This window comes from Gopherus evgoodei, chromosome 2 (assembly GCF_007399415.2).
Source record: "Gopherus evgoodei ecotype Sinaloan lineage chromosome 2, rGopEvg1_v1.p, whole genome shotgun sequence".
NCBI classification, from domain to species: Eukaryota; Metazoa; Chordata; order Testudines; family Testudinidae; genus Gopherus; species Gopherus evgoodei.
In genome coordinates, this window is record NC_044323.1 from 104,361,881 (window position 1) to 104,385,751 (window position 23,871).

General features: G+C 39.6%; 1 protein-coding gene across 1 annotated transcript in view; it reads left to right on the top strand.

Annotated features, from left to right (window-relative positions):
* ABCA13 (ATP binding cassette subfamily A member 13) overlaps positions 1-23,871 on the top strand; it is a 281,591-nt gene that overhangs the window by 221,892 nt on the left and 35,828 nt on the right. Inside the window, 3 exon segments of the mRNA XM_030551464.1 lie at positions 954-1,146; positions 5,500-5,609; positions 17,626-17,776. Of these exon segments, the coding sequence (XP_030407324.1) occupies positions 954-1,146; positions 5,500-5,609; positions 17,626-17,776 (454 nt within the window).

Here is a 23,871-nt window from a genome sequence, read left to right on the forward strand (position 1 = left end):
AACAAGAGCCCCTTGCAAAGTTTCTAGCAAAGCCACCTCACGTTTCTGGCTTCTCCAGCAGTATCTCTTTCATGGAGAGGCCAATGTCAGAACTTTAGTTTAACTTTCTTTTAATAGAAAAGACTCGAAGAGTTTTTCTGTGGGTCCCCTAGGCAGATGCCTGTTTGGCTTATGTCTCTTATAATCCCATCATCCCTGTTTTTCCATTGGTGTATATCTACGGTATAAAAGAATGTGGCAAGTATTCCTTAAGAAAAGTTTCATTGTGAGCTCATGCTTTTAAAGTCATTTCAATTTGTGGCTTTATTTAAAAAAAAAACCTACCTAGATGCATTTCACTCCCTGAGCTCCCATTTTGCAAATACTGCTTCTTTCAACCCCCTCAGTTCAGGTGTATTTTCAAATAGTATAGCAGATTTATCTCCATGCTTAAATGACATTTCAATTTAACTTCAGTACCCCTATTTCCCCTGCGGAATAGTATGCTATTTCCTTCCACTTAAAAAAAATATGAAATATGGACCAGGTTTGTCAGAATCAATGGGAATTGAAGAGCAAATTTGTAGGGATTGCTGTGAAGCATTGGATCCTGTTGAGATTTGAATGGCTGAACCTTAATGGAGCATAAGAAGTAGAACTTCTTGGAAAAATTCCAAAGAAACAATTTTTGTCAATTTGCCAACTTGCCAATATTGAAATGTTGCATGGAAACAATTTGGTGTGAATGAACTGTAAATGGAGCCCAGGCTTCAAAACAAAATATATTCTAGTTCCGTTAAAATTTTTGTTTTTTGTTCTGATTTGGGTTGAATTTTTTTTCTGAAATCTCAAAAATATTTGCAAATCTAAAAGTTATTTTCAGTGGCATCTCTAATAAGCAGAAAAGTGCTCCTTTTTATTGTCATGAAATGACAGTGTGTAATTTGCCATTTATTATGATCTTTTCTTCTTAGGAGTCACTGTTCCATGAGTAGCACAGTCAATCCTTCAGAAGATGAGGATGTAGAAGTGGAACGAAAGAGACTCTTTGATGGAAGAACTCAAAATGATATCCTTCTACTGTACAATCTCAGGAAATGTTACCAAGATTTCAGCAAGAGGAACACTGCTGTGAAAGACATTAACTTGGGGATACCAAGGGGAGAGGTAAAAGGTTCTATATTTTTTCCTTTTTATTTCTCTTCTTTTTTAAAAAAAAAATTGTGTAATCATGGCAATTGTTCAGGCATGTTCAGAAAGTCTGAAATCAAAGCTCTGTGGTTGCTAGCAGAAGCCTTCCAATTGCAGTAATTTCTGAGAAATCGATGATGTTGGGCAGAAGTGAAAGCACTGCTGGAGACTGTTAACATTTTAGCAGCAATTGTTGGTGATTGATATTACTTTTTGGTTTGTCTCTTTTTTGTTGTTGTTGTGTTCATTGCATCAGAAAGTATTATTTCTTTTGGCTTGTTTTTACTGAGATATTGTGTGGATTAGAGTAACCTAAAAGTGAAAAAGCAACATAGATTTTCAGCCTGCTTTTATATGGAAGTAAGTGTTGTTTAGGCATGAAAATACTGTGCAAATCTAGTTAAACAATTCACAAACCATGGACTAAATTCTGGAATGTCCTTGACTAAACGCTGATTAGTTTAAATAGGAGTTTTGCCTGAGTTAGGAAAGAGTTTAAAACCAATGAGGATTTGGCCCTCTGGAAACAGTCCCAGTATATTTGAATAAACCTAAACCTAAATCTGAATCTTTAAACATTGTAGAACCTTAAGATGTCAGAGGAAAGTTTACTAGTTTTTCCAGTTTGAGGTATGTGGAGATTTAACTTCCAAAAATGCAGGTGAGGAATTATTGCCTTTATTCAATAAATGCTGTCAGGGAATGGGAGGGTATTTCTTGGTTCCTAATAACCAGTTGGAGGAAGTGAGATGCCAGCATGTGACACTGTGGGTTTTTAACCGATCAGTGATCAGCTGCTAGAAAATGCCTAACACAAAGTTTTTTATTGCTGATGTAAGCCTACTTATCAGCAATAAAAATATAGCTGAAAATATAAAAAGCTATAAATAGCATTAAATTAAAATAATGTACACCACTAGAATGCAATCACTGTCCTAGAATGGGTACATGTTGCAGTGCTTAACTGAATGACATTGGTGACAGAGGGTACTTCCCTGCTATTAGCACATACTGTTCAGGGCTGGGTTTGTTGCACACATGGTTAGCACATTTTAGACACTGCCATCCACAATATTGACCAGTTAATGTTTAATATTCCACACGCTGGGCAAGAGCATGGAAAGACTCAGTGCTTGTAAAAAATAACTGACTCTTTATTAAGAGAGCTATTTACAGATAAGCTGTAACTATGTAGTTAGCATTCCAGCATGAGCGTACAGACTAACTTCTTGGTGCCTCCTTAAAACTCTGTCCTCCTGTAACCTGTGTGCCTCCCTCCAAATTCCAGGCAAGTTGGTTCAGTTTGGGAGGTGAAATTGGCTACTTGGGGAGCTCACAGCCAATTCTTTCATGGTAGTCCTCATCATGGCAGTCAGAGATTAGCATGTTTTCCTGAGGTGGCTAGTAATGTTCACAATGTGGCTTGAAGAACATCGTCTGTAGTTGTTAGGCAGGTGACCACATTTGTTCATTACAATGGTCAAACAACTTTGTCCGGCCTGGTATCCTCATCCCCAGTGCAGCCATTTTTTGATGTGATAACTGAGACATGTCGGGAATTACAAAGATGTGGAATGTTTCAATCCATGTGTATTTTGGAGGGTGGATGAAGAAGATTTGAATCTCCATTCTGCACTGTCTGTGAGAAAATTATGTTTCCAGATTGCACTCAGCTCTGTGGGAACAGAGGTGGCAATTCCTACAGTCAATGGATGCTTGCACTACAGAAGAGACCATATTTAGGTCTGTAGCCCTTATGTCATGATGTGAGGGCTGCAATGGGTTGTAGATCTTCAAGCTATATGTATATGGTTGATAGCATATATACAGTAGGAAATGGAGCCAAACTCCAAACCTACTATTTCTTTTTTATTACTATATTTAGATAAAGGCTTATGGTCTGTTTCACAAATGTAAATGAGATATATTGATTCGGCAGTATAGTGGTTTTGATTAAGAGGGTTCTTGGTGAAAAGGTAGAAGGTTGGTATCAATGTCAGGTCAAACTCAGGGCTGGTCATGAAACCACAATTGTGAAATTCTTGACCTTCAAATATTTCTTAACTTTAACCTTAACTGTGAACTTCCAGACTTCAAATACTTGTTTTTTTTTAAATAACTGCAACATTGTAGTAATGTGGTTTTAATGTAATAGTTATTTACAACTGTAATTGTAATTTAGTAAATTTGGCGGAGGGAGAATTGCCCTAGTTTTTTTAGAAAGTAGTTTTAAAAGCTATTATTTGTAAGTTGAAGTGGTTGGTATATTTTCTTTTGATAGTAGGATAGTAAGACTGTTTTGCTGTAATCATAGTTGTGACATAAAGATTATACATATTATTTAATTAAACACAAAACAATACAGATTTGAATCAAACACTCTACTAATATTTCCACTATACTAGAGCTGTTCTGCTAATGAACCTTACAAACATTACAGGCTATACTAGAGAATTCTGGGACCTTCTTTAATTCTAGCTGTTGAGCTGATAGAATTTACAGATTCTGCCAGATATGTCTGTAAACTCTTCTGGCCCCAAGTAATTTCACTGAAGCAGATTATACAATCTGAAAGCTATGCGACCAGTGGGTATACTCCGGGAGCTCAGTTGGCTCTAGTGAAAGAGCTCTCAGACTCCTTGATTCCATGTGGTTCAGATTTGTTCGTGAGCTGTTCCAGATGAGGTTTTACAAAACTGTTTGCATAACCAACTCTGGATGGTAAACCCTGCTGAAAGACTTTGCAAGCTTTTCCAGATTTAGTGTGAAGTTTATAAACTGTATTGAGCCCTGATAGAATTTTCAGGGGGTCACATTTCTGTGGTGAATAATGTCTAGATTTTGTAGCCAACCTTATTAAAACTAGTCCTCTGCATGCAGGGATCTTGACTGAAGAATTTGGAATTTCTGAATTTCTAGGCTGAATATGTTGAGGTGATAGTTGGAGGTGGGGAAGCAGGAGGAGGAAAAGGAAATACTGGGCACACCCCTCCACTCCTGCCCTTCCTCAGACCAGGAGAGGGGAGTGAAGATGCAGATTCCCAGCCTCTAGACCCTAAATCTTGCCCCTCAACACACTGTCCCCTTCATCATTTTCTGAGTATGGTAAACTGACTCACATCCTTATCATTTCTTGTCATGGTGTCAACCATTTGTTGTCACGGTGTCAGCAAGAAGGCTCACTATCGATCCTTGGGGACTGTGAATTGAACATCCCACCTCTGTCTGCAAAGGGAACATTGGGTGGAGCCATCATAGGTGTGTGTCTATGTGTGTCAGTGTTTATAATTTCCCCCTCATCCAATAGGCAAGGACTTTGTTTCCCTGCTCCCTCAGGTGTTGAGAGGTAAGAGGTTACTTCGTCTGCTCCCAACTTAGGCACTATCTGTTAGCAACATATGGGAAATGGCAAAATGGGAACCTCAAAATTTTGAGTTCCTTTCCCAGTTTCCAAAGAATATTATTCAAAAGGCTTAAAAATTGGCCAGTATCCAGCAGAGGGAAGACAAAGGTGTAAATCACGCACACATAAACTTTTATTAATCCTGCTTTTGTCCTTTCTCATCACTTTAAAGGAAAATATTTTGATTGCTTATAATACTGAAAGGTAACTATATGTGTTCACTGAATAGGACTTTCAATGATAAAAAGAGTCCTAAGTGTCTAAGTAGTTATTTGCAAAATGGGATTTAGAAAATATTTGAAATTTTTATCCAGAGTGATCAAAATAATGTTTTTATTACATTGCCTTTTCCCTTTAATTTGACTGAATTCCTTTTTCAAGAAACCTTACAAAGGTTGAAATTACCTCCTCTGTGTGTTTATATGTACACACAGATATAATATGAGAGTGTGTGTACATAAGAGACATAGGAGTGTGTGTGTGTGTGTATATATATATAGATATATAGATATAGATATAAATATGAAATATGTATTCCTATAAAAACAACAAGGAGTCCGGTGGCACCTTAAAGACTAACAGATTTATTTGACCGTAAGCTTTTGTGGGTAGAAAACCTCACTTCTTCAGATGCACTCACTCCATGCATCTGAAAAAGTGAGGTTTTTTACTCACAAAAGCTTATGCCCAACCTGTTAGTCCTTAAGGTGCCACCAGACTCCTTGTTTTTGTGGATATAGACTAACACAGCTACCGCTGATACATGCATTCCTATGTCACTTAGGTGATTTTGAAATTTGCACACCCACATGTATGATCTCTACACAGCTAGTCCAGGAATGAAAAAAACAAAACATGATGAAAGGTTAATGTTAGTTGTGATATTTCTGTAAAGATAGTTATTACTTTTTTCTCCTTCTTGTTAGTGCTTTGGGCTCCTGGGAGCAAATGGTGCTGGGAAAAGTACAACATTTAAGATGCTGACTGGAGACATCACCCCATGTGGGGGGCGTGCTGTTATCAGGACTCCTACAGGGTAAATAGCAAAGAACTCGATCAGAATACTGTTACTTGATGGTAAGACTTATGATCAAACCTAGGAAAGCCTCAGCATGCTTACAGCTCTTTATATTGTATTCCAAGGAGTGGTTTGTATTCTTTCACAATTTGCCACACACTGCATTATTATTACAAAGTCTATGGTGCCAAAAAACAAACAAAAACAACGCTTTTAAAGACAGCTGACTGCGTTAAGCAGTTTAACATAACTGAACTGCTAGACAGGATTAAATAAATTGGGAATGGGTTGATTCAATACAGTGGGAGGTAGGAAATGTCAGCACATACTCTACAGGTACACAAATACACATCCCCAAAATCAATACCAGACCAAAAGATTTTCACTGTTAGGCTCCTAAGAAGTACTCAGGAGGGCTAATTTCTAAATGCTTAGTGGAACCTCCCAGATTCATCAATTAATCAAGTGTAGAGGTGATCAGGAAGAGCAAGGGTATTACATATCAAGGGGACACTGTTCCTCCTCACATAGATTTGTTAACCTTGAGTATACTTCTTATTGCCTTGATTTTGGTGCTTTTCATGTGCAATGCCCTCCCCCCCCACAACCCCAAGAAATTAAATGTAAAATGTTTAAATTAAAAAAAAAAGGCAACCCAAAAATAAATTAAAAAAAAATGCAAAAATCCCTATAAATCAAGTGTGGAAAGAATTTTAGATGGAGAGTGATTGCAAAGATTAGGACATTATAGTTTAAAAAGGAGAATAAGCGGTGACATGCCAGTGGTTGAATGTAAAAGTCTGAAATCCTGTATGTATAAAATATGTGTTTTTATTTCTATGTCTTCAAAACTGCAATATTAGAACAAGCTGGTGGTAATGAGGAAGTTGTAGCCATAAGTCGGAGATTCAGTTATACGGCACTTGTAGATTGTATTGGGGGAATGAGTGGATATAATACCAGAACAAGTGTTAAGAGGCAATTAGTAGTGATTTATGACTGTGTGCACTTTCACTCTCTCTCTGCCTTGCTGTTTCCTTCATGCTTTAGCACCTACTGCTAAGCCAAGCTGACCTGCATAGTGTTGTCAGTTGAAAAATGTACACTCTCCTCTCTTCGGGTCTGATCCTCATGCTTGGTGAGAGAGAGTGTGTGCACAGTAGCTGCCTACAAAGGTGGCTGGTGCCCGGAGGCACTCATAATTTCCAAAAAAGCCACTTAGAGTAGCTTTGGGAGAATGCTCTGACAGGTTAGGATTGCTGGAGCAGAGCAGCACTGTGGCCACATTCCCTTTTCTCCAGCCATATTCCCTTCACTGGATGTGAATTTCCCCAGGCAGCCATTTCACTCTACTGCTTCTAGTAATTACTGATGCGGGATGTGTTCGGCTCGAATTGTTGGTGAAATTGAAAGGCCAGTAAGATGCGGGGCAAGGGGGCGGGGAGGGACATGGTCTGCGTATCACTTGAGCTAAGATTTAATGCAGAAAAGTGAGGAGATGGAAACAAATGCCTGTAGTGGGGTATTACATTAGTTTCACTTGGTTCTCTCCTTAATCTATCAGTCTTTTTTATGTAATTACCAAATTGACCCAGTTTAAAAAGAACATGAATAGAAGATTTTTTGGCTCCAGAGGACAGTGTTATATTGGGGTAGAGGTGTATATGTTAAGTTATTGGTCTAGATATTTGATAATCTAATTCATATAACTCAAAGGAAAAGATAACTTGAAAAAAATCCCAAAGCAGCTCAAATGGCATTTGAACAATTAAATATTTTCCTACATGCCTTTACATTGCAATATATTCATGCACATTGAAATAAGGAAAGTCAGAAATGACCAAATGCATCCCTGGAGTAATTCCATTGAAGTCATTGTAACATCAGGATTGAATTTGACCAGCCATCTTTTATACCAAAGGTCAATTGTTTAGGTCCAGAAATTCAAGACAAGATTTTCAAAAGTACCTGGTGATTTTGGGTGCCTCTATTTTGGAGTAGCTGACTTGAGTCACCTTAAAGGGGCTTTATTTTCAGAAAGTGCCTCATACCCATCCTCTGAAAATAAAGCCCCTTTAACATATCTCACATTGGGCACCTGAAAACAATAGGCACATTTGGAAATCTTGATCTTAAAATTTGTTGTTGTTGTTTTTTTTTAAAGACAAGATTGGATTTGAAAAAAACTTAATGTGAAAGGAAGTATTTTTCATGTATTAAAAAAAAAAGGCATTGAAAATCATTTTTTAAGTGTTGGAAGCCCCAAACCAAAAGCACTGTGTAGCACATGAGAACCAAAGAGAAAACTGATCTCTAGAATTTCACTGTTAAAGTTGGGCTAACTGTATTAAAAAGTAGAAAGTAAATAATATTTTAAAATGTCATTCAGAGCTAATAATACAAGGAGTTATTGATACCACAGAGTAGTCATTTGTTTTTAGGTAAATAGGGCCAAATTAATCTCTCCTGAAATTCCGTGGTCTTCAATAGCATCTTCTCAGGGATGTATTTGTCCCATAATATTTATTACTATACTATTTCTTTAATGCAGCCCAAAGTAGATGTGTATTTCAAGTGGTCCCTGTGCATTTACTGTGATAGGCCTTATTGAATTTCCTACTGAAACATATTTATTGTGTCCAAGGCACACAATCAGTCCACCAAAGAATTGCATTTTTTATTTTAGTATTCCTTCTCAGACGTGAAGACTCCATGTAAATAATAAGGTTTTACTACCATGTTCTAGCTGTATTTAAACACTCTAATAAAAATGCTCCAGAAAGAGAAATAATACAAAATTAGCAGTAATTACAAGCAAACATGACACAGTAATAGCAATGTACTAATTAAAAACAGTTTTACCTTTTCATATTGTATGCACCTCATTAGCACTGGCATAGTTCAGTGACACAGTCATCCAAATTGTATAAATTATTTTTGAATACAGGTAGAGCCTCCCACTTAGAGTTATTTGAAAACTAATACTAACCCAAGCCCAGGAACAATATCACAAGCAGTCACTCTGGAAACACCAGGACAATGGAATACTATAATATTTCTGACCTCTATTGATGGGAGTTAAAGGGGAAATACAGGACACAATCAGAACAAATATCATATTAAAAAAACCCAAATGTCCTTACCTATATTATAAATAATGACACTTTAAAAACGTTAGGAAAATCTGGCCACCTATCCAGTTTTTGAATGATATCTGTATGTCATAGCCATCAGTTTTCAATAATATGATATTGGACTCTCATGCGGTGAGGAATAAGATTGTCTATAACGTACTCTTAAAAACACACACTTACCTAGAATGTCTAAATAGAAAAAGAAGGGAGACCATAGTGCTCACATTCTAACAGATGTCGCTGTTAGAAACTAAATATCACTACCATGCCACACAAATAGGCACTATATGTCTATACCATTTTCTTAGTTATATTGGGTAGCTGCCTTCTTCCCCCCACCTCAGTTATCCTTCTTTACTTTGCCCCAACTACCTTCAAGGGCTCTGTATGACACACAGCCCCTGCCATGGAAGAGGGCTAGATAAAGGTCCCTCAGGAGGATGTCAAAGCACTTTCAAGTATTAGCCACAGACCAGCATAAGAGAACTTGACAGGTTCTTTGGCTCTCACTTCACTACTACTTAAGCTTAATTCTCAGCACATACTTGTGTTTGAGTGCTTTGTGGAATAGTCATGAACTTAAGTCTGTGCTTAAGGCAAAGCCTGTGTTTAAGTGGTTTGCTGAATTGGGGTCCTGTTGACAAGGATTAGATCGGATGGGCACAAGATGTCCCGTTGAAATCAGTGAATAAAGTAATTAACATTTGACACTCCTCCTAATAGCACTGATTTAATTTCTCTCCCATGAATTCCAGTGTATAGCGAGATTCTCTGTTACGGCAACTCCTATTCATATTTGAACTAGAAGTCATTTTTATCTAAAATCTTGGATTAGAAGTTCATAAGGCCAGAGGGTACCTCTTCAAAAAGGGGAAACTACAGTATTTCTTTTCAACCAGAACTGGGCTGTTTTCATGGTTATGATATTCAGCTTGATAAATAATTAAAAATGTAATTCAAATAGCTTTACTTCAAAAGCAGAATAAATGTGCATCAATATAATAGCTGAGATGGCTGTTGTAACACTGTATATCACTATAATTACTTTAATTATAACTAAGCTATAGTTACATTAATTATATTTTTAACCTTGGGTTTTTTATAATGTTAGTTGAGTATTAGTATGCACTGAATCAAATGTGCAGTTATAAGCACAATGGAGTTCCTAACTACTTTTGTGATTTGTAAATTTGTATTTCATTTTGACTAATTAATGGAATTTATCTCTCTGTTGCAACCAATGCAAGTACTGGATTATATCACTGCCTTTACTTTATGCTTGTACTGCCTGAAAGAAGCTGCAAAAATCAAAGTGTAAATTAGTGTCAACAATAAAACAAGTCTTCCAGCACAGCAAGGGGTGGATTTTCAGAGGAGCTGAGCTTGTACGCCAATGGGAGCTTTGAGTTACTGAGCACCTCTAAAAATCATCCCTTAAATGTCCAAATTCTGTTTTTGTTAACATCACAAAATATAAAGGGCCAAATCCTGATTGCCTCGCTCACCACTAGTCTCCCTGAAGTCAGTTGGTCGATTTGTGTAAGATGAGCATGTTTTCATCCTACGGTGTTTTTCCACCATTCTCCTATGGTCTTTTTTTGATTCAGTGCCCCAGACTGTCCCAACACATGTTTCTGGGCAGGCGGGAGTATGAAGATTTTCTGGAACTCACTAGGGACACTGAGTTAAAAGAGCATGGGGAGACTGGTTAAAAAAATAACTGTGGCCCCTAGTGACGTTAGTGAGGCTGCCTTTTCTTTCATGGACACCACAACACTTTGCAAAACCAAGAGCAAAACTGCATTTATATAAAGCCTTTCTCCCCACTCCCTGAACTTTCTCCAAGCACTGTACAATGCAGAACAAGTATTATTATCCCTAGTTTAAAGGTGAGGTGACCAAGACACAGAGACTTTATACAGAAAGTTGGATCAAGTGGCTGGAATAGGATCCAGGGCTCCCATTTCCCTGCTCTAGCTGCTAGACTGTGCTGCCTTTGATGTGGGAGCTAGACAGTTCTTAACCTTTTGAAAAAGGTTAATAATAATGTGTAGTTGTGTAGCTATTTTGTCTCCTAATAATGCATACATATCTAGGTTACACTTTATACTCTCTTAATTATCCAATAGAGCTGGTCGGCAATTTTTTGACTACAAATTTTCCGTCAAAAATACGAGTTACTTGAAACTGAGATTTTTTGTGGGAAAGGGTCAGTTTCAACAAATTTCCCTTTTAGAAACAGTTTTTTTGGGGAAAAAAGTTTCAAAATTGTCCAAAGCTCTCATTTCAACACTTTATGAAACCAAAAATGTGGTATGAATGTAGAAATCTCAAAGTTTTTCCCAGGATGGGAAAACCATTCCCCACACAGCTCTATTACTAAATATATTTAGATAACCAACTAAAGCAAGAATTCATTTATTTAGGGCTAGATTGTACTTTTGCTTAATTCCCTATGTAAAGCTGCATTGCTGCATGTGGAGCCTTGGGAGGGAAACGTGGCTTTGAGTCCAGCCTCATTCTGTCTATAGCAATTGGATACATCAATAGGCACAGTGTTTCTCAGCATAATATCAAAACTATATAGTAGCCTATGCTTACATGCAACTTCCATCTAAATTGCTTTAAAAACATCAATGAGCTATAGTGGCTACCATTTAAATTTGTCAATAGCTTTAGGCAGGGAGCTCAAATGTAGTTGAAAACATCTGTGGGCCTTTATCTAGCAGACCCAAAGATCCTGTCATATACGTATGCAAATAGAGTATAGGAGGGATGGGGTATTATGAAAAACAGTGCAAATGAGCTGTGCAGTTCAGCATGCAGCATGTTAGGTCTATGATTTTTGTGTCAGTCACTAAAATATATATTGTATATATTTTTCTCTGCAACATATAGAGGAAGTGTTTTCAGGGAGAGATTTGGAAATAAAAGGTTAAGGCATGGCAGACCACATCAAAGGGGGCATTCCAGGCATAAGGAAGAAGGCAGTTAAACATGGTAGAGTGAAAAGAGATAAGTGAAGCACTCTTCTGGCTATCCATGGGGAAAGAGTCTGGGCCAGGTCTTCAGACAGGTCTAATGAATCCAATGGAATTACACTAATTTACATCAGCTGAGAATCTGGCCTTCTGTAGTTAGAAGTTAATTTCATTTACGGATATTTCTTACCAGGTTCTGAAGTCTCTAGTATCCTTTGTCTATCTCAGACAGCATGTACCCGGAACTGCCTCTTTTGAACCACAACCTTTTGAGTGACTGAACTGTGGCATTTGCTTTCTGACTCTTAACCCTTTTGTCTGTCCTTTGAAGTCTGAGGAACAATTGCAACATATTCTCTCTTTCCTTGGTGTAATCATTCAATGCTTGCACATCAAACAGGACTGTTAGGATATAGATATTCAGGCCTGTCTGCAAAGGCCTATACTTTAAGAATTTAGGTGTATTCTTATCACTTAGTTAGTTACAGAGGTATAAAAGAAAGAATCAAAATCACTGTCTGTGTAATGGCCTTCTCTTACTGTGACAGGCTAAGGCCTTCAACCAAGGTGTAGTTAGATAGCCATAAGCTGGGAAGTGTGTGGTCAAATCCTCACATTCCAAACTAGCCACATTGAAATAAGGTGCTATTAGGAATACAATCCTGCCCTGATATTCCTATCACCTCCAGAGAAAGGGAAGAGCCTAGAAGATGTAAAAGGAAACTTAGTTTGATAGCATCCTGTCTGGCAAGAACTCACTTATCAGTAGACAGAGCTGGAAAACTCTTATGTCTGTATAGATGTAGTTGTGAAATCCTCACTTCTGTATTGTTTTGTATGTTTATTTGCATGGTCTCTGTCTGGTTCTGTGATTGTTTCTGTCTGCTGTATAATTAATTTTGTTGAGTGTAAACCAATGAAGGTGGTGGAATATAATTGGTTAAATAACCATGTTACAGTATGTTAGGATTGGTGAGTTAAATTTCAGTAAAATGATTGGTTAAGGAATAGCTAAGCAAAACTCAGGTTTTGCTATATAGTCTGAAGTCAATCAGGAAGAGAGGGGGGGAAATGGGAACAGGGACTGAGGAAGGGGGAATTAAAATCATGTCTTGCTAAAGGGGAAAATGGGAAAAGGGGATGGGAACAGGAACAGGGACACAGATAAAGCTCTGTGGTGTCAGAGCTGGGAAGGGGGACACCAAGGAAGGAAACTGGAATCGTGCTTGCTGGAAGTTCACCCCAATAAACATTGAATTGTTTGCGCCTTTGGACTTCGGGTATTGTTGCTCTCTGTTCATGCGAGAAGGACCAGGGAAGTGAGAGGGTGAAGGAATAAGCCCCCTAACAAGGACTTTGAGGATCATCCCAGATAACTGCTGCATATTGGCTAACCATTGTGCCAGTGCAAATCTCACTTTGTGCAAGCTAATTTTTACAACCATAAAAGGGATTTTCTTTCAGCCTCTTCTGACCAGTTAATTGAATTGAATTGCCCAATGTCCCTGCTTTGGCATCTCAGAGAATGGTATAATTCCCTCCTGCCAGCAGATGGAAATGGGAAAAGACCACTGTTCCTGTGTTATATGTGATGTTTTAGGGAGTTTCCTTCACAACTTTTTCAATCATATTAGTATAGTGTAACAGTTCTTCACAGAGAAGAGTTCTTATTTTTACTGTTAGCTTCCCAGAGCAGGCAGTTGTCCTGTTGCAATAAAGATTACATCTTCTAGATGGCAGAGAAGAAGAAACCACCAGCCTTTGTCATTGGTATCTCCTGCTTTGGCTAAAACGCCTAGGAAACTGGGCTTTTTGCTTGCATTGAATATTGGATGCTCAGATTCCACAGAAACCAATGGTTTCCTCAGTACTCTCCAGCCAATCAATTCATACATTCTTCTTTAGGTGTAGCAAGTACTGCAGGGCCTTGTTTAGCAGAGTTGCTGAATCTCTGTAGAATACCCTTGTTTTCTTTCCCTTTGGGGTGAAGGCCCTTCTAATCCAAGGCTCAGTATACTGTGAGCACCCAGGCCACCTGGGTGTGGCAGCTTGGCTCCTGAATGAACATGTATGAAAGAGGAAGAGGTTTCTGAGAGTGGGTGACTATGCTGCTGCATTCATATAAGAATTCTGCTTTTCCATATCAAAGTCCAGACATCTTCACAGTTTGGTTAAAAGATAGAAAACTAAGTCTATTTAGATATGACATCATCTTGCTGAACAAAATGGAGAACTCAGTGGAGTGCCACCAGCATAAAACTGGAGTCAGACAATGAGGCATTAGACCCCTTTGTCAATAAACTTTTTACATCTGTGCTTTATGTCACTGAATCAATGTGTGATGTTTTTCATGTCTCAGTTTCCCTATCTGTAGAATGAGGATAAAAATGCCTTTTTTTGTAAAGCACTTTGCAATCTGTGAATGAAAAGGTGCTAGAAGAGCTAAGTCTAATTATTTTATTAATACAACATTCAACCTTAAGTCTTACTAGTTCCGCCTTAGATAAGGTTACCTCAACGTTTCGCACGTTACCTAATTGTCCTTATACTTCTTAGAGAGCATGCCTAGATAATTAACTTTACTTCAGTATTTCCGGTATTCTAAGCTATTAACTAAAGCTATTGACAAGTTTAAAAGGTAACCACTAAAGGTCATTGATGTTTTAAAGCAATTTAAAGCAAGCTGCTCTGTAAGCTTAGGCTGTTGTATTACTGCTTTTATTGTTTTGGTTATGCTGAGAAACACTGTGTCTATTGATATATCCAATTGCTATAGACAGAGTGAGGCTGGACTCTGTCATCATAGAATCCTGCTTCATATATAAAATCAACTGAATTTTCTCTTCCAATTCTTTTTCTCATTAACGTGGATGGCCTAAAAACATCATGCATATTATATGTGTATGTGCTGAGGGAGGAGGAGGAGAATATAATTAATGCAACTAATAGCTTTAAAATATAAATTAAGGATAATTATGGTTTGAATGCAAAACCCTTTACAGTACAGCAGATAATGAGAAGGATTTTTAGTGTAACACCATGTTAACAGGTGGATTGCTAATTTCTCATGTAGACATGAAAGTAAAATGGAAAGATGAGATTTCCTTGGAGGTCAATTTATTTTAAAGCGATGGGGGGTGGGAGTTTCCTTCCTTGAGTCAGTAGAATATTTGAAAACTAAGCTGTCTTTTTGATTAACCTGTTTTTTCAGCATGCAACAAAAGCATAGGGCAAAGCTAAAAAGCACTCATCCCATAGGCATTTTGATTTGGAGATACCAGTCAGTGAGATTGCTTCTACTGCACTGGGGGAAGAACAGGCATCGTACTATACATAACAAACACCCACCACCTCAAATGGCTTTGTCCTCTGTAAACCATATATGACATTTTTCTATCTTGTAAAGAGCTAAAGGCAATAAAAAATAAAGGCCCTAATACTGCTATTGGATCTGCTAGCAGGGACCTTTTTACCCATTAGGACTCCACATGAGTACAAGATCTGCACTCGTTGATCTAATTGCATTTGCAGGATCAGGACAAAAGTGTGCAAGGCTACGTGGCAAAATATTTCAAACTCCTTTGCAATGTGTCCTGCCTTTATGGAAATTATACTTCACCATAGGGACCCCCTGTATTTTTACGTCTTTATGCTGAACTGGAAGCAAGACACTGATATTGTCTTGGACAATCAGTGGAGCCAGGGACTTTAAATGGGTTCTATTGCCCTAAGCAAAATAGAAACCTAGCTAAAATACATCCCTTTTGAGGCACAGTCACTCAAACTGAGACTTAATGAATGTTTTGGCTGTTTGTTATTTTGCTTCCACAGGTGATCTTTTCCATCCGGATGGTAGAACTATTCTGGAAGGGAGTTTCCCATTCAGTTACTAGACTCACTAAACTAAATTCCTCCCTAATGAAAGTTTCCAGAAGTTAGCAAAATTACCCCAGCATTTAATTTGGTCTCCTACGTACGTGCCTTGCATATTGCCTCAAGTCAAGACTTTAGTGCTCCAAAAGGAGCAGCTGTGCCAAAAGGAAGGTTTGTATTGCTCTTCTCTGTTTGCCTTAATTTGAGGTTGCTCTGTGTATCTCTTACGTCTTTGGTGCCCAGGAAGGAATTGACTATAAATAGAATTTCTACATGTCAGAGTTCATTATGGAAGGAATCCACTGCCTCTGCCAATTTATGCTAATATAGTCCACATTAGCAAATCCATGCCCTAAGGTGCAGATGGCTTTAAAAAACCATTTAATTTGATTTAGATATGCTTGAAATAGTGCTGGGAGAAATTCAGTAATGTTTATATATATTTTTAAAGAGCAACCCTTGAACTGACCATAGGCAAATGGAGAAGTTTAATCCTGACTTTCATTTTGTTGTGTCACATTTTAGAGTTTACCAGAGCTCCCCACATGCACTTCTTGGTTCAATGCAAACTCACATAGGTATTAAAATTCCATATCTTTTGTATTAAGAGCAAGAAGTCCATTCCAATGAGTCCCCAGCAAGGTGCATCATATGATGATAAATTAACTTTTGAGAGCATTTAAAATACTTTGATACTGTGGTTCAGCATGTAAAATACACAGTTTATACTAATGTCTCCCCAGACAAGAGAGCTTTGTAAAGGATTAGCAGATACATACTTAAGCTTTCTACAATTTTGGAATGTGTAGGCCATCTACACAGAACACTTGCTTTTCCATTTCCAGATGATTACCTGTGTATTCAACCTTATTAATCATATTCATAGCAACATAGAAGCACTATGGGAAAATAAAAAGAATATCCTATTGTAACCCAAAGCCTTTTTTATTGTTATTACCACCTCCTCCTTCTTCCCTCCCCACCCCGAGCTCATTAGACTTTACAAAAAAGCACCTTGATTTTTGGCAGGTCTATAGTTATGCTGGTTGTCTGAATCATTTTCTGTAAATTTAATTCAGCACCACCAAATGTTAGATTACGTATTGGAATAAATAAGGGTACATTTATCATCATTATGGGTAATGAGACACCGTTGCAATCAAGCCTGCTTCTTAGCAATGAATGGAGTTTCTTGTAATGTTGTACAGCTACAAAGCTTAGGCCAAAGACTCTGAAATGAGGGTGATAATTTATAAGTGACGAGTGTGATTTTTATCTGGTTATCATCATTTAAACGATTAGGCATTTAATATTTCTGTTTTTGTTTCTTTACACACACACACACACACACATACCTCTTTCTGTAAATTACTGAGGGATCTGCTTATCAGTCAGTATAGGCACACTCTGCTGTGCTTGAGACAAGGCACATAACTAACCTTACCCCTTATGAAACTGGCTGTTCTTGAAGTGTTTGACATCTTCAGATCTGGTCATTCTTCTGTATTAAAGAAAAGTTTCATGAGGATTGTTTAAAGAGGTGGAGGGTACACCTGTGAAGTCAATTACTACATAATGCATCTCTCCTCTGCTCTTCCCAAGGCCTGCACAGGATGCTTGCTTCCTACCTCATGTGAAGAAGCAGCAGAGCATGGTGTCTCCAAGTGACAGTACTAGGCCAGGTGCATACTTTATAGCATGGAGCCCAAAAGTAGCTCTGTCTCCAGTTGGAGCTGCTGGTTGGGGAGCTAAACCAGCTGTAGAATGGGAAAGCTCACTGGAAACAGAGGCTCCTCTTCTGGCAGGACTGTGAGATTAGAGAGGGGAAGGAAGTGGAAGGAGAAAGAGCACAGCGAGCTGCTGGGCTCATCTCAGGGAAAGTAATGAGAAGAGAGAGATGGGAGCTGGGCCTCCTTCCATCCCTCTTAGAATTCTCAGGTGAATATACTTGTACAGATCAAGGCTTGTAAAACGGAAACACCGGGGCTAAAGTACTAAGGAATATCACATTCAAGTGTTTAAATCTTTTGCTTTTCTTTTAAATAGGTCTGAAATGGATATATTGTCTGCTAGCTCTGAAGGGATTCTGATTGGCTACTGTCCACAGCAAGATGCCCTGGATAAACTTCTAACTGGATGGGAGCATCTTTATTATTACTGCAGCCTGCATGGGGTTCTAAAACAATGTATCCATAAGGTAATTATCCATGAGTTAGCTTTGCAAGGAATAGATGGAGCAAGATTGGGCCATAGAGTTCACACGAGTTTCATTTTCTTGCACTGGAAAACACGTCTTTTAAATAAGATATTTGTCTTCAACAGTTTTGGTCATAAGGAATCTTCTCTGCCCACCCCAAAATATATTGATTTCTTTGAAGTTTTAAAAGTAGCATGATTTTCCTCTCAAAGCAGTATACATCAAGAGTAACTTCCCTGAAGTTATTGGAATTGTGAGAGCAATACCTGGCCCACAAACCATAAAAGAATTAAAATTAAAAGTCTACATACGTAGCCTCTTCACTTTTCACTTCACCATTATGGCTTCTTAGCAAAATAACTTCAAAGCCAGCTCTCCACCACTAATTTGCAGCCCCCACCCAGCATAGGAGGCCTGTTGGGGGAATGGAGTACGACTGCAGTGGCTGAGTCTCAACTCCAAGGAAGGCCTTTGGGGAGACATTGCAGCTGGGCACAAGTTAGGGCAGCTCTGGAGTTAGTCTAACCTGACCCAAGGCCACAGCAAACCCCTCATGTAGCTCCAGGATTGAAGTTGGGCGGTAAAGTTAGCAACAGCCACATTTGCCCCTTCACTTGGGCCCTGTGCATAGCAGAGCTTGGCTGGACCTGAAAATGCCGCTTGCTGTCTTAACAAGGCATCCCTATGTAAACAGTGCCAAGTGCCATTTACGATAGCTACTTAGAATTCAGCATCCAGTCTTTTCCTTAGCTGTTCAGTGTTGTCAACCCACCTCATTAGTTTTGGATTAAAGATGGCCAGAGTACTGCAAACATAAAGATTTGTTCCCCTTGGTCTAAGGGAAATATATTAAGAGATAATTGTTATTGCATTAAGCCTCTTGGTGAAAATTACCTGTCATCTCTATCCAGTGACTGTTCCCCTCTTATGATCAGCTTTTAGCACAACTGTACTATCCGTCTATTATTGTAGCATTTAATAGAGACATGGATGAGAACAGTTTCTGGCATGTCTCTTAGAGCTGTACATTCATTTAAGAAAATGCTGTTAAATATTCATAAGTCTCACATAAGTCATCAAATATGTTTTGGTCATAAATGTAACTTAAAGCAGAAATCAAAGCTTGATTATTTAATTAGGTAGCAAAGTCTTAAAATGCTCTGAAGCATGGTTTTTAACCTTTTCTGTTCTGTCCAACAGAACAGACGACAATACATCCTTGTAATGTACTTCTCCATATGGTACAACGTATATAATAGACCGAGGCACAAATGTTGACAATAGTAGCTATGGAGTGGAATTTTCAAAAGTGCCTAAGTGACTGAAGAGCACAAGTCCCATTGAAAGTCAGTAGAAATTGTGCTCCTAATTCACTTAGACACCTTTTGAAATCATACCTGTAGGCTCCTCAGTATTGCAGGCAGGGAGTTTTAAGGAGAAGTGCCCTTATGTGGAAAACGTACGTGATATGCCCACAACATTGCTTTGAGCAAGCTGACTGACTCCTACATCGAGTGCAATGTGTGCAGAATAAACATATTCCATCCCAGTGCTGGAATTAGTCCAGTGCAAAACAGGGCAGATGGGAAAATTAGAGATAACAGGAGCATGAATGAGCTAATGAAGGAGGATAGCTGCCTCGGCATTGCTGGGAGAGTAGCAACTGTGTTAGATGACCCCTTGTAATAAATTTGCCATGAGGGGCATCTTTGGTTCAGGTCCAGTTCAAAGCATAAGCACTATAGACCTGTGCGTAGGGTTATGGCTCCTAAAGCCACATGGTGATTTAAAAAAAACACAACTTTTTTAAAATTAAGGGAAAATTATAACAACACATTGACATACTACATTGTTTATTACTTATTCAGGATCAGCTTAATATTCAAAACCTAAAGACTCTGGCTTACTGGCTGGGGAGCCCTATTCCCTATCTTAGTATACAAAGAAGTGACCAAATTTCTATACACTGATCCACTTTTTGGCACTTTTCCTGTGTATATAGTTGGTGTGAAAGCTTTTCCATTACAAGGAAAGTTCATATTTTACTATACCACAGTTCCATAGGAAGAGGAGTCATTTTGCTAATACCGTGCAATCCAAAGTCTAGTTAACATAAAAAAGAAGTGAATGTGTTGTTCTGTTTAAAAGTAGATCCTTGACTGGAGCATTAAGTAAGCAGGTCAGGGGATCTCTAAGGAGGAGCATTTTGTCATAAGGTATCTTCAATCATTTCTTCCTGAAATTTTTTAATTCCCGGACACATCTACCACATGTGTGAGTGTGTTCCCTTTTTCTTGTGACCCTTTCAACAGAGCACCTCCCTCGCAGCAAAAATATGATGATTCATAACTGGAGTCAAATGCCCCTATATAGTTATTTATATATAATATATATATATAATATAATATATATTTAAAGAGCTGCACGTTTTCATAAGTGCCTAGGTCCCATTTTCAAAAGGGACTTAAATACCTTTGCAAATCTGGTCCTAGTTGCCTAGAAAAGGCATATTCAGTTTTGTCTGGGTATCAGATGGGGGAGAAACCTTAGAAAAACAGGACAGAACAGTTTCATACTGGATGAGTGGCCTGCCTAGGTGCTATTGTAAATAATATATAATAACTGACCTTCAACCTTCCCCCATAACTCAAACTAAATCTAAACCTTGTTAGGGAAAAAAAAAAAAAGGTTATGCCGGAGTTCACTTCCTGTCCTAGGGCTTGGCTACACTTGCAGGTGTGCAGCGCTGGGATTTACAGCTGTCTTCGTACAGCTGTGTAGGGAAAGCACTGGAATGTGGCCACACTGATAGCTACCAGTGCTGCAGTGTGGCCACATTTGCAGCATTTGCAGTGCTATTGGGAGTGGTGCATTATGGGCAGCTATCCCACTGAGCACCTCATCCCATTTTGGCGCCGTGGGTTGTGGGAAGGGGACGGAAGGGTGCAGGTCATTTTGCTTCCTGTCCCAACGCCCCGTGATGCATTGCTTCACATCCCAGCAATCCCTGTTTTTCCGTCCATGTTTGGCGCCATTGTGACTCTCCCAACGGTTTCTGTGCAGTGCGATTTCTGTGGAAGATGGAGCCCGAACTGCTGAGGAATATGCTGACGAGTCTCGCCAGCACATCATGTTTGGCAGCTGAGCTATTTCTTAAGCTCCAAAGTGATGAGGAGTCTGACGATGATAGCAAGTTGCCTGACCGTATGACATGACTTTGCTTGTGGCATTCACGGAAATGCTCAGCACCGTGGAACACCACTTTTGGGCTCAGGAAACAAGCACTGAGTGGTGGGATCACATCGTCATGGAAGTCTGGGATGACGAGCAGTGGCTGCAGAACTTTCAGATGAGAAAAGCCACTTTCATGGGTGTCAAGGTTTTTTCCCCACTTTGAACTTTAGAGTGCAAAAAGTGGGGACCTGCCTGAACACTTTTAAGCTTAATTACTAGCTAAAATCTGGTACGCTGCCACCAGCCAGAAGTCTGTGTCTGGCACACTTTAAGACCCAAACCCATTGGGTCTTAAAACAAGGAGAAATTAACCATCCCCCACGTTTTCCCCCCAGACTCTCCCCTCCCAGGATTGCCTTGAGAGGCTACACAGATCCAAACTCCTTGGATCTTAAAACAAACAGGATATAACTGTCCCCGCTCCTTTCCCCCTGCCAATCCCTGGTGAGTTTAGACTCAATCCCTTGGATTCTAAAACAAGGAAAAATCAATCAGGTTCTTAAAAAGAAAGCTTTTAATTAAAGAAAGAAAGGGTAAAAATTATCTCTGTAAAATCAGGATGGAAAATGCTTTACAGGGTACTCAGATTCATATAGACTAGAGGGACCCCACCCCCCAGCCTGAGATTCAAAGTTACAGCAAACAGAGGTAAAAATCCTTCCAGCAAAAAGAAACATTTACAAGTTAAGGAAACAAACATAAGACTAATCCTCCTTGCCTGGCTATTACTTACTAGTTTGAAACATGAAAGACTGATTCAGAAAGATTGGGAAAGCCTGGGTGTACGTCTCGTACCTCTCAGTCCCGAGAGCAAACAACGAACAAAAAAAAAAGCACAAACAAAGACTTCCCTCCACCAAGATTTGAAAGTATCTTGTCCCCCTGTTGGTCCTCTGGTCAGGTGTCAGCCAGGTTCACTGAGCTTCTTAACCCTTTACAGGTAAAAGAGACATTAACCCTTAACTATCTGTTTATGACAATGGGACTGTGTGCTGAGCTCGCCCCCACCATGCAGCACAAGGACACAAGATTGAGAGCTGCCCTGCTGGTGGAGAAGTGGGTAGCTATTGCAATTTGGAAGCTGGCAACTCCAGACAGCTACCGCTCGGTCGCGAACCAGTTTTGAGTGGGAAAGTCGACAGTTGGGATCGTTTTGATGCAAGTTTGCAGGGCCATTAATCACATCCTGCTAAGAAGAACCGTGACTCTGGGGAACGTGCAGGACAGTGTGAGTGGCTTTGCCCAAATGGGTTTCCCTAACTGTGGAGGGGCGATAGATGGGACGCATATTCCTATTCTGGCATCACCCCACATAGCATCTGAGTATATTAATCGGAAGGAGTATTTCTCTATGGTTCTCTAGGTGCTTGTGGATCACCGTGGGCTTTTCATTGACATTAACACAGGCTGGCCTGGAAAGGTTCATGATGCACGAATCTTTCGGAACACTGGCCTGTTCCAGAAGCTGCAGGCCGGGACTTTTTTCCCAGATCAGAAGATCACAGTAGGAGACGTCGAAATGCCCATTGTGATCCTTGGAGAACCTGCCTACCCGTTAATGCCTTGGCTCATGAAACCGTATACAGGGAAGGTTGACAGGAGCAAGGACCGTTTCAACTACTGGTTGAGTCGGTGCCGAATGACTGTGGAGTGAGCTTTTGGCCATTTAAAAGGGCGCTGGAGATCTCTGTATGGGAAGCTAGACTTAGGGGAAAGCAGCATCCCTGCGGTTATATCCGTATGCTGTACCCTCCATAATATTTGTGAAGGGAAGGGTGAAACATTCAGTCAGGAATGGGCCTCCAAGGTTCAACCCCTGGAGGCTGAATTTGCACAGCCAGAGAGCAAGGCTACTAGAGAGGCCCAAAACAGGGCTGCAAGGATTAGGGATGCCTTGAGGGAGGAATTTGAGGCTGAAAACCAACAGTAATATTTGGTGCCTTGCACGGGAGTGAAGTGCAGTGGTTACAATGTTAGTAGGAATCTGTTTTTCCTAAGCTGATTTGCAGTGCCTGTTTCTTTCCTGGGCTACGGTATCTTTGACTTTCTGCAATAATAAAGACTGTTTTCAAAGTCAATAATTCATTTATTGAAAAGAAAATAACTTTATTGACAGACACACAACATTTTGGGAACCTAAAAGGGCAGGGGGGTTTGGTGGGGAACTGTACAGTCAAAGGTTTGAATATGTCTTGTCTGGAGTGCTGTGCAATGACTGCTGCACTTCAGGATGCCTATACTGCATGGTGATGGGGGTTGAGTGCAGAGGGTAAGGTCGTAGTTCTCAGGGCTGGTTGGTGAACATACAGGTGTTGGGGGCAGCTGGTGGAGGTAAGAACCTGAATGCTGGGGAAGGGGGTTTTGAGCTGACATTGGGGCACAAGGGAAAGAGCTTTGGGACGGGGTGGGCTGGTGCGGTAGTGCTCTGCCTGCTAGGTTACGAGCGCCTGGATAGAGTCTGCTTGGCGTGCCAGGATGCTTATCAGCTGCTTTGTGCTCTTCTTCCTGGCCACTGCGTTTCTCTGGTGGATCCTGCTTTCCCTTTCCCTCCAGTCCTGCAGTTTTTTATTCTCTCTGGCAGAGTGATCCATAACTGCTTTCAGCAGGTCGTCTTTGCTTTTTCGTGGCTTCTTCTGCAGGTTTTGGAGTCTTTGAGCTGTTGATAACACAGGCAGCCAAGAAGTCAAGGTCGCTTGTGGAAAGGCAAAAAAGGCAATAGTTAACAGAGGCAGCATTGTTTATATCTCAGACTGTTATTCCCACACAGTGAAGGAGTTTACAGTCTTCACTTTAGCATAATTTTCCCATACCAAAGAGAGCGCACATAACCCACAGGAGCCCCGAAATGGTGAATAAGGGGG